The sequence below is a fragment of the Peromyscus leucopus genome, chromosome 12 (assembly GCF_004664715.2).
Source record: "Peromyscus leucopus breed LL Stock chromosome 12, UCI_PerLeu_2.1, whole genome shotgun sequence".
Taxonomy (NCBI): domain Eukaryota; kingdom Metazoa; phylum Chordata; class Mammalia; order Rodentia; family Cricetidae; genus Peromyscus; species Peromyscus leucopus.
In genome coordinates, this window is record NC_051073.1 from 12825894 (window position 1) to 12836798 (window position 10905).

General features: G+C 47.1%; 1 protein-coding gene across 1 annotated transcript; it reads left to right on the top strand.

Moving 5' to 3' along the window:
- Nucleotides 1-951: 951 nt before the first annotated feature.
- Nucleotides 952-10648, top strand: Adamts1 (ADAM metallopeptidase with thrombospondin type 1 motif 1). Its single transcript, XM_028875971.2, is given in 11 exon segments — nt 952-2125; nt 3726-4072; nt 4407-4539; nt 4888-5055; nt 5479-5508; nt 5511-5764; nt 5995-6022; nt 6025-6180; nt 6286-6461; nt 7393-7568; nt 8347-10648. Coding segments are annotated over 11 exon segments (2901 nt in total). The 5' UTR covers nt 952-1392; the 3' UTR covers nt 9047-10648.
- Nucleotides 10649-10905: the final 257 nt, after the last annotated feature.

Sequence of the window (10905 nt, forward strand, 5' to 3'; positions counted from 1 at the left end):
CGATTTCCTCCTCCCCTCGCAACCCCCCCCAACCCCGTTTTGGCCCTAGTAGTAAAGTGGGGCTCTTAGACGCATCTGTCCGCCTGGCCTGTGGCCTGCAGCAGCTGCTGTTAGATTTTGGAAGTACGCGGACTGGGCGGGAGTTACTTCTCCAATGAAGAAGAGCTAGCACAAGTCCCTCCTTAGTCTCTAGGGAACCGAAGCTGGCTCCAGATCGCCTATTCAGGAAAGAAGAACCAGTGTTAAACGCCCCCCCCCGCCCCCGCCAAGACGTCTCCAAGATTTGAGGAAACTGTTAAGGTCATTCCACATGGGTTTTTTTTTTTTTTTTTTAAACCCAGAGCCTTAAAGTGTCCCGTGACTCCCTCACTCAAACATTCTTCCTGAGAAGCGCAGAGCCCAAGAAAAGCTGGGGTAAAGAGAGAGGACGCTGTAGTCGAGGTACTTGTGGAAGGGTAGGAGAGAGACGGAGAAGTGGGGTGCGCTTTTTAAAAGAAAAGGCAGATTTAGCTCACATTCTGCTTTGGGGGAGAACTCTATCTGAGTGGGGGGTAGGGAGAGAGAAAGTTCAGGGGCACCTAAGGCGCGGGGGCAAATCTTGGTGAAGGATCGCTTCCATTCGACCCCCTCTCTTGGAAACTGCAGCCCAGCCGGGGCACAGGAAGGGTGACAGGAAGCAGGGTGGTCAGGGAATCTACAGCAGAGAGATGAAGTTAAAGGTTCACCCTTCTTCCCAGAGCAGCCTGGGCTGTACAAAGTGCTGGTCATAGCGGTGTTTCGGCGTGATACACCCCCAGAGTGACGAGCGGTGGCGTGAGGCCAGCGCGGAGGCTGCCCCCTCCCCCTTCAGGCCCCGCGGCGCTGAGCGTGGTTTAGCACCGACTGAGATCAGGGGGCGGTGTCGCAGGGATGAGGGGGAGGGAAGGGAGGGGTTCCTAAGTGGCTATAAAGGGGCTGCCGGGGCTGCCTAGATCTTGCACTCGCTGGAAAGCAGCTCGGGGGCCAGGTGCTATTGCAAGGCCAGAGCGCACAGCACCGCGGAGAGAGCTGATCCTTGCTCAGATCCAGGCACCCCGCGGCCAAGGCGGAGGACGAAGAGTCCAGGCTCCGTTCCTGGACTTGTTCCCCAGCTCCGGAGCGCCTCTCGATCCTACAGCAGCCTCTTGGCAGCTGCAGCCCTGTGGGTGCCTCCAACTCCGTGCTGGAATAAAAAGTTCCCGCGCTCCGGCCAACCCGAAGCACCTCTTTCTAAGGGACTCGGAGCTTTGGCTGCCAGCTCTGCGCGAACTTTCAAATCAAAGTGATCGTGATTTTTAAGCATCCGGAGCAGTCCCGCGGAGCTCGGCGCGCCTAACCAGAACAAGGGTTCGCTGCGCTGCAGTGTGCGGTGTCATGCAGCCAGCAGTCCCTTTGGAGTCACGCAAGCAGAGGCCCCGCTCCGACATGGGGCACGTCCAGCGGGCAGCTAAGTCACGGAGCTCTCCGCCTTCACTCATGCTGCTGCTGCTGCTGGCTTCCGTAGCAATGCTGCTGTGTGTGCGGGGCGCACAAGGGCGCCCCGCGGAGGAGGACGAGGAGCTGGTGCTGCCTTCCCTGGAGCGCGCCCCGGGCCACGATTCCATCACCCGCCTCCGTCTGGACGCCTTTGGCCAGCAACTGCACCTGAAGTTGCAGCCGGACAGCGGTTTCTTGGCTCCTGGCTTCATTCTCCAGACGGTGGGACGCAGTCCCGGGTCCGAGGCACAGCATCTGGACCCCACCGGGGACCTGGCGCACTGCTTCTACTCTGGCACGGTGAATGGCGACCCCAGCTCCGCAGCCGCCCTCAGCCTCTGTGAAGGCGTGCGCGGTGCCTTCTACCTGCAGGGCGAGGAGTTCTTCATCCAGCCAGCGCCTGCGGTCGCCACCGAGCGTCTGGTCCCCGCCGGACCAGCGGAGGAGTCACCCGCGCCGCCGCAGTTCCACATCTTGAGGCGAAGGCGGCGGGGCAGCGGCGGAGCCAAGTGTGGTGTCATGGACGACGATGAGACCCTGCCAACCAGCGACTCACGACCGGAAAGCCAAGACCCCCGGAATCAGGGGCCGCTACGAGACCCCACGCTGCAAGGCGCGAGAAAGCCAACAGGTATAAGAATCCACACACACACACACACACACACACACACACACACACACACACACTTAAATCTCCATCCACCTCCCTTCTCCACGAGGCGTGACTTGAGGGCACACTTTAGCTCGCCTCTGGACCTAGAGGACTCAGACCTGCAGCGGGTTCTGGGTCGTGACCCGCAAAGTAAGTTGACCAAACCCAGCTAGAACATGTCTTTGCCCGAATAGTTAATGATTTAAGAAAAGAGAGAAGAATCGGAGTTCCTGCAGATAAGGGCTCAAAGCGTTTCCACCGGGAAGTTTGTAACCGGATTCCTCACACTCGAGAATCCTTTCCCAGCCCTTTATTCCTTTTAGTGAATGTATGAGTTCACTTGGGCGAAGCTGCAGCTTCTCGCTGAGTTTTGTAACCTCAGCGTGCGAGCACCGCGCTCACGGGAGGGAGGAGTAGGGGAGCGATGGTGACCTCGATCTGTGTTCAGGAGCCTAGGCAACGGCGCGGCGGCGATCTCAGTGCTGTGGCCTTCTGTCCCCTTCCCCCCTTTGAATGGCTGACCCGGATGGTTGGCGGCGCGGGGGCCCCTCAGCAAAACCTGCTTGGGAGGTCTTTGCCCTGCTCGCCCCGCCTCCGCGCGCCTCCTACCTCTGCCTGGGGACTTGCGCTCCCTCTCCTGGCCGAGGCTCTGCTCCCCAGCGCGGCGGCGGAACCTAAGCCGCGGCTGATCCGCCCTCCTACGCTCTTCCCTGCCTCTGCCGTGTTCGGTACTTACTAGTTAGTTTATTTTATCACCCAACTTTCTTTTTGTCCCTTTTTACTTCCTTAAGTGTCCTGTTCTAGATTTCTCCCCCTTATCCGTCTGCTCCTGGGAGCAGGTAATGATGGGTCATAGCCCACTTCACGACTTCCCTGACGACTGAACCCTCAGTCAGCAGCCAAGAGGAGGGCTGTTTTCCAAATAGGCAACCCTGGTTGGAGACAGGAACTTATTTCCTCCCGGGACAAAGGGAGTGAGGGGAGGCAGAAATAGACTGCTGGGCAGAGTGGGTGGTCCTAGTGCCCGGAACTGGATAGCGCAGAGAACCCCCAGGGACCCCGTGAATGAGAGAGCTGAGCCTTGCAGACTGAGATTCCTCAAGCTCCGCCCCTTGGCAGACCCCCCTCCCCCACGCCCTGCCCTGTGCCTTCCACGTGGAGCTGGATGATCTCATTCAGGATTTCAGCCCTGGCTTCAATAGTGAAAGGGTGACTCAGGGCGCTCTGCCTGCTACCCTTGCCAAGATTTTACTACAGCTGGATAGGATGATATCCATACTGCCTAGCTCTGGCTGTGGATTTTCAAAGGCCACGGAAGAAATCCTGCTGACACATAGCATAGACAGTTTGATGACTCTGAGGAGCCCGTGTTGTTTTTTGTTTTATTTAAAGCAAAACGAAAACTTTTTAAAAATAACATTCACAGTTTTTAGAAGATACAAATATTTGTTTTATTGTTGTTCCAGGTATATTTCAGTTTTATTTACTCTGACTTGGTTAACTTTCCTAATATATACTCCAGGAAGGTCGCTATTCTGAGAGAAACTGCCCACGAGCAAACTTTCTTTTCTCTTTGCAGGACCTGGAAGCATAAGAAAAAGGCGATTTGTGTCCAGCCCCCGTTATGTGGAAACCATGCTCGTGGCAGACCAGTCCATGGCTGACTTCCATGGCAGCGGTCTAAAGCATTACCTCCTAACCTTGTTCTCCGTGGCAGCCAGGTTTTACAAGCACCCCAGCATTAGGAATTCAATTAGCCTGGTAGTGGTCAAGATCTTAGTCATATATGAGGAGCAGAAAGGTCCAGAGATTACCTCCAATGCTGCTCTCACCCTGAGGAATTTCTGCAGTTGGCAGAAACAACACAACCCTCCCAGTGACCGGGATGCCGAGCACTATGACACAGCCATTCTTTTCACCAGACAGGTAAGACAAGAGGGTATCAATCATTTTATCACCTCCTGGCATACAGATGGATGAAAAAGCCATCTCATCTGCATTGCCTCATCGATTTTGTTTAATGGGCTAGCTTCACCTGTCTTGCTTATTTCTATTTTAATTTCAACATCTCACGTTGCACAGTTCCATTTTAAAAGCATCAGGGGAAAAATCTTCCTTAAAATGACATGTAGTCTTTCGGGACCCCAACAATAATGAATGGATGAGCTCCAAATCACATGTGAAGACTGGCCTGGCTGAAGAGCCAAGTCCCAAGTCCACACTGTCCTACTTAAAAGGGATTTCTCATGGTTCTCTGTAGGATTTATGTGGATCCCACACATGTGATACTCTCGGGATGGCTGATGTTGGAACTGTGTGTGATCCCAGCAGAAGCTGTTCTGTCATAGAAGATGATGGTTTGCAAGCCGCCTTCACCACAGCCCATGAACTGGGTAAGTCAGGATCAGTGTTCAAGTTGAGCCCCGTGCATGGATTCAGCCCATTAAAACGATTTGATTTGAGAGAGAGAAAATATCTCAGACTATATTGCTACTTTAGCCATCAGCGATCTTAGACGTGGTAGAACAGGTTTTCCACTGTTTCAGACATAGTCTTATTAGAAGAAGAGAAAATGCTATGAGCATTTGAAAATTGACATCTTTTTATATCTACCCTGATCCAAGTAGATATCCCTAAAACGGGCTGTCTGCTAAATATGTTCCTTCCTGTCAAATGAATCCCTCACAAAAGAAGAGTCAGGCTTATGATCGGTCTTAATGTAGGTCTTGCTTGCTTTCCAGGCCACGTGTTTAACATGCCACATGACGACGCAAAGCACTGTGCCAGCTTTAATGGTGAGGGTGGAGATTCTCATCTGATGGCCTCCATGCTTTCCAGCTTGGACCACAGCCAGCCGTGGTCTCCCTGCAGTGCCTACATGGTCACATCATTCCTGGATAACGGCCATGGTAAGATGCCAGCTACTCTTCCTAAATGGTGTCCAGCCTTCCTTGTACAGGGTTCTAGTTAAATGAATGACATGGTTCTTGTTCAGTTCATTTTCCCCCTTTCAGAATTACTTTCTCTATCATGATCATAAGTTGCAGGTCTTTATCTTCAGTGCTTCCTGCTCCTAAAATCTATTTTTTTTTAATATTTTGAACTGAATAATAACTTCTTGCCATTGTTAATCCAGTAGTACTCTATTAAGGACAATGTCTTAATAAAAATCTTAATCTCCCTGCCATTGGTTTTTCCAAAATGTCACAATCACAAGTGGCTATGTATTGTTTCACACAGTAAATATCTTGTAACATCAAATTCAGTCCATTTTATGTGTTTTCACCAACTATGTCCTAATAGCTGCCTTTTTTGTTTTGTTTTGTTTTCAGGGGAATGTTTGATAGACAAGCCCCAGAACCCATCAAGCTCCCATCTGATCTCCCTGGTACCTTGTATGATGCCAACCGTCAGTGTCAGTTTACATTTGGAGAAGAATCCAAACACTGCCCCGAAGCAGCCAGCACATGTACCACCCTCTGGTGCACTGGTACCTCCGGTGGCTTACTGGTGTGCCAAACGAAACACTTCCCTTGGGCAGATGGCACCAGCTGCGGAGAAGGGAAATGGTGTGTCAGTGGCAAGTGTGTGAACAAGACCGACATGAAGCATTTTGCTGTGAGTTTTCCCCCAATGGAAACACACTTGTTTACAACTCAGAACTGGGAAGACCAGTGAGGGTTAAGGTTCTTACCCAGACAAGGTCCCCTCTCTGTGTCCCATAGTGGGGACACCAGATAATAGTGAGAGGATAGCGAATTTTGAGAATTGATTCTTTGTTTTACATTTTTCTCCGACTCCCTAAAAAGTCTGAGAGTTCTAACAGTGATATTTGTATCTCCATTTAGACTCCTGTTCACGGAAGCTGGGGGACATGGGGCCCTGGGGAGACTGTTCACGAACTTGTGGCGGAGGAGTTCAGTACACAATGAGAGAATGTGACAACCCGGTGCCCAGAAATGGAGGGAAGTACTGTGAAGGCAAAAGAGTACGCTACAGGTCCTGTAACATTGAGGACTGCCCGGACAATAACGGTGAGTCATACTGACGTCAGCTCTCAGAAACGGGGCGAAGGAGAGGGGCGCACATGGGGTTGAAAGTTGGAAACTGGTAACATCAACACCCCATTCTCTTTTCAGGAAAAACTTTCAGAGAGGAGCAATGTGAAGCACACAATGAGTTCTCAAAAGCTTCCTTTGGGAATGAGCCCACTGTGGAATGGACACCCAAGTATGCTGGCGTCTCGCCAAAGGACAGGTGCAAGCTCATCTGTCAAGCTAAAGGCATCGGCTACTTCTTTGTCTTGCAGCCCAAGGTAGGGATTTTTACACTTGTAGTTCTGCTAAGGAGCCAAAGGCCTTGGCTTGCTGCCTCTTCATGCAAATGTCTGAGCTCTCTTTACATATTAACCTGTATTTAGTTTTGACTTTGGAATACTTCCAAATGCAGGAGCAACTCCTTGCTTTGGGATTTGTGTTGTTTTCAGTTGGGAAGGCAGTTTAAGTCTAGTAAGCATGCGAGAGTCTTGCATGTATTTAATATTGCTCCTTTATATATCCAAAGAAAAGCCCTTTGAAAACTCAATAGCTTCCCTGTATAACTAGGTTTCATATACAGCAATTCATGGTTAGATAAATTATATATTAACACAGAATCCAGGAGTTTTAGAAAGTAGTCCAAAGTACTTGTTACTGGGTACCTAACAGCCTCACACACAAACATACTAAGGTGAGAGTCTAAGCATTGACAATTTATTGTTGGCACACGTACTTTGAAAAAAGAGACTTGCCATTTCTTTTGATGTTTTGCTGAGGGGATAAGTCTTGCTCTGAAGCAGAGAGTAAAATTAAATTTTCTTATGGTTGTCATGGGCTTTTAGCATTGTAAGATAGGAAAACATGTCCAAGCTGCAGATGAAATATTTAGCAAGTGGTTTATGGAGTGCCTTCTGCTGCAGCATACTTTTCTAGGCCCTGAAGGTGGAGCAGGAATCAAACTGACAGTGAGCACTACTTCCATTGACCTTAGCAACAGGGGAGATAGGCCAGTAAATAAATAATCAAGGCATTTATAAACTTTGCAGACAGCCATTGAAAAAGACAGAAACATGAAGGGTAACATGTGGCGTGTAAGGGAGAGAATACTCGCAGCATGGGAAGAGAGCAGAGAGAGGAGCGTTCCCAGTTGCCATCACAATGCTTCTTCTCATTAGACGTTTAACCACCTGGTGCATGTTATCTCCGCAGGTTGTAGACGGCACTCCCTGTAGTCCAGACTCGACTTCTGTCTGTGTGCAAGGACAATGTGTAAAAGCTGGTTGTGATCACATCATAGACTCCAAAAAGAAGTTCGACAAATGTGGTGTTTGTGGAGGAAATGGTTCCACCTGCAAGAAAGTATCAGGATCGGTCACTAGTACAAGGTAAGTTTCAAAACACGGAGTCCAGGAATAGGGATATAGCTCAGTGGATAGAGAGCCTGTCTCATATCCACAAGACCCTGGGTTCAATTCCCAGCACATGGGAGGTAGAGACAGGAGTGACAAGAGTTCCAGGTGGTTCAGGCCATCTTTGCCTACATAGTGAGTTTTGAGGTCAGCTTGGGTTACATGAAACCCCAACTCAAAATACAAACACATAAAAATGAAACAAAGAAAATATTTCATGTAATTCCAGTGTTTGGAACGATGATTGCTATGAGTTCTAGATCAGCTTGGATTATACAGTGAGCTCTGGTATAGCCTGGGCAGCAAGTGAACCCTCATCTCAACAACCTAAAACTAATTAATCAACATATGAAGCAAAACACATACTAATTTTGACATGTCATTCTGTAGGACTAAGGAAAAGCCATTTAAAAGAATTGCATATTTTTAAGTGAAGTGGTTAATTAATCAGGGATTGAAAGACATAGAAGGAAAAGTCACATTTAAATGAATTGCATAATTTTGCTGGGCATGGTAGTACATGCCTTTAGTGCCAGCACTCAGGAGGCAGAGGCAGGCAGTATGTTCAAGGCCAATGTAGTGTACAAAGAAAGTTACAGGAAGAGCCATAGAGGTTACACAGAAAAACCCTGTCTCAAAAAACAAACAAACAAACAAATAAACAAAAAAGAAGAATTGCATATTTTTAAGCAATGGGCAATATGGTTGATTAGCAAGTGATTGGAAAATATATACCTATTTTCTTTGTCCACAGACCTGGGTATCATGACATTGTCACAATTCCTGCTGGAGCTACCAACATTGAAGTAAAACATCGGAATCCAAGGGGGTCCAGAAACAACGGCAGCTTTCTAGCCATCAAAGCTGCAGATGGCACCTATATCCTGAATGGGAACTTCACTCTGTCCACACTAGAGCAAGACCTCACTTACAAAGGTACTGTCTTAAGATACAGTGGCTCCTCGGCAGCGTTGGAAAGAATCCGCAGCTTTAGTCCACTCAAAGAACCCTTAACTATCCAGGTTCTGATGGTGGGCCATGCTCTCCGACCCAAAATCAAATACACCTATTTCGTGAAGAAGAAGAAGGAGTCGTTCAATGCTATCCCCACTTTCTCAGAGTGGGTGATTGAAGAGTGGGGGGAATGCTCCAAGTCATGTGGATCAGGTTGGCAGAGAAGAGTGGTAGAGTGCCGAGACATTAATGGGCGTCCTGCTTCCGAGTGTGCAAAAGAAGTGAAGCCAGCCAGTACCAGACCGTGTGCAGACCTGCCTTGTCCACACTGGCAGGTGGGGGATTGGTCACCATGTTCCAAAACTTGTGGGAAGGGTTACAAGAAGAGAACCTTAAAATGTCTGTCCCATGATGGAGGAGTGTTATCCAATGAGAGCTGTGATCCTCTGAAGAAACCAAAGCATTACATTGACTTTTGCACACTGGCACAGTGCCCTTAAAAAGTTTGAGAACAAGGTAGCATGGGAGGGCTGATACACGGAGATCAAGAGTGCTGGAGGGAATCCCATGAATCAAATCAGTAACCAGAGAAGCCTGTCAATGAGGGGTGTGTGTTTGGGGGGCGGGTAACATAGCAAAAGGGGTAGATCAGGACACGATCCTGCGAGTCAAAATTTGACAAGGTAGTTAGTGAGGGCTATTAGCATCTGACAGACCATACTTAGCACAATGAAGCCCCAGAGTGTTATTAGTATTTCTTTTGTTACATCTATTGTAGAAACAATTGTCAGAGTCTGGCAGAAATCTTTCAATCCCTGTTGAATGGTGCTGATTAGATGCTTTGTATCATGGGTGTTGGGAAAGGCAAAGCAGAAGAAAGGTGGGATTGTATTTCAAATATGGCTTACTTTATATCACTGGCAATGGGGGCAAGGAGAAGGGTACAAGCAAGATTGTTATTCGAAGTTTCCAACTGCTGCAGTTGCAGAGAATGATACATTATTTCTATCAATAGTGAAATGTTCAGATTGCTCAACATAAGAGAAAGACTCACCTCTGTGAAGTGGCTCATGGTTCCTTCTTACACCATCTCAGCTCTTTAACTATAATTCATGTTGAGGTAGAAACAATTCACCTACTTATAAAATGTACATTAATTCTAAAAGGAGGAAAGAAACAGCAAAGTCTGTAAGGTGCACATAAAAACTCAAGGACACAAAATGAGCAACATGTCTCCTGCCTTGCTTTCTCCCAAGGTCAGCCTACCTGGGGACCGTGAATGTTAAAGATAACCCATCTCACACAAAAGGCAGTAACATCACACATGTCAGTGTCATGCCAGAGTAAGGATGAGGTATAGAAAACAGGGTCCCATGAGATTGGGAACATGGAGATCTCTTATCTTACATGGGAAGCTGCTGCAGGGTAGCAGGTCCACTCCTAGCAGCTGGTCTAACAGTCGTATCCTGGTGAATGTCTGTTCAGCTCTTCTACTGAGAGAATATGACTATTTCCATATGTATATGTATATAGTAAAATATGTTACTATGAATTGTATGTACTTTATAAGTATTGGTTGTTTGTTCCTTCTAAGAAGGACTATAGTTTATAATAAATGCTTATAACATATTTATTTTTATACATTTATTTCTAATGATAAAACCTTTAAGTTATATCGCTTTTGTAAAAGTGCATATAAAATAGAGTATTTATACAATATATGTTAACTAGAAATAATAAAAGAACACTTTGAATGTGTATGTCTATTTTCTGAAATGGGATTAATTTCCGGGCAAGAAATCTGATGAGACACAAATATTGGATTTCAAGACAGTTTTTAAGATTTTGATGAATGAACTGTATTTTCTGTTTGTAAAAGTACTGATAAAAAAAGATTTTAATGTCTTTAGTGATAAGATTGTTAGTAATGTGGTTGGCAAATTACTGTAAAGAGCCAGATTGTAAGTATGGCATTGTAGGCTATATTTCCTGTCACAACCATGTGACAGTGAGCGCTTTTGTAGGAATGAGATCAGCCATAAATGATATGTAAATGATTAACCATGGCTGTGTTTTAATAAAACTTTATTTACAAAAACAAATGATGGGCCAGATTTGTTCTGTGAGCTTGTTTGCCAACTCCCAATGTGATAAAGTAAATGGAAAATGATTCAGTGATAAATGCATTTTGGGTTTTTGTCTCCCTTAATTATGTAAAGTAAGTAAGAAAATATAAATATATTTACGGTATTGAATAGAAACAGTGCTTCACACACTTGGGACAGATGTGAGTGATGAGCTAACACTTTAAAATCTTTGCCTTGGCGGGTGGTGGTGGCACATGCCTTCAATCCCAGCA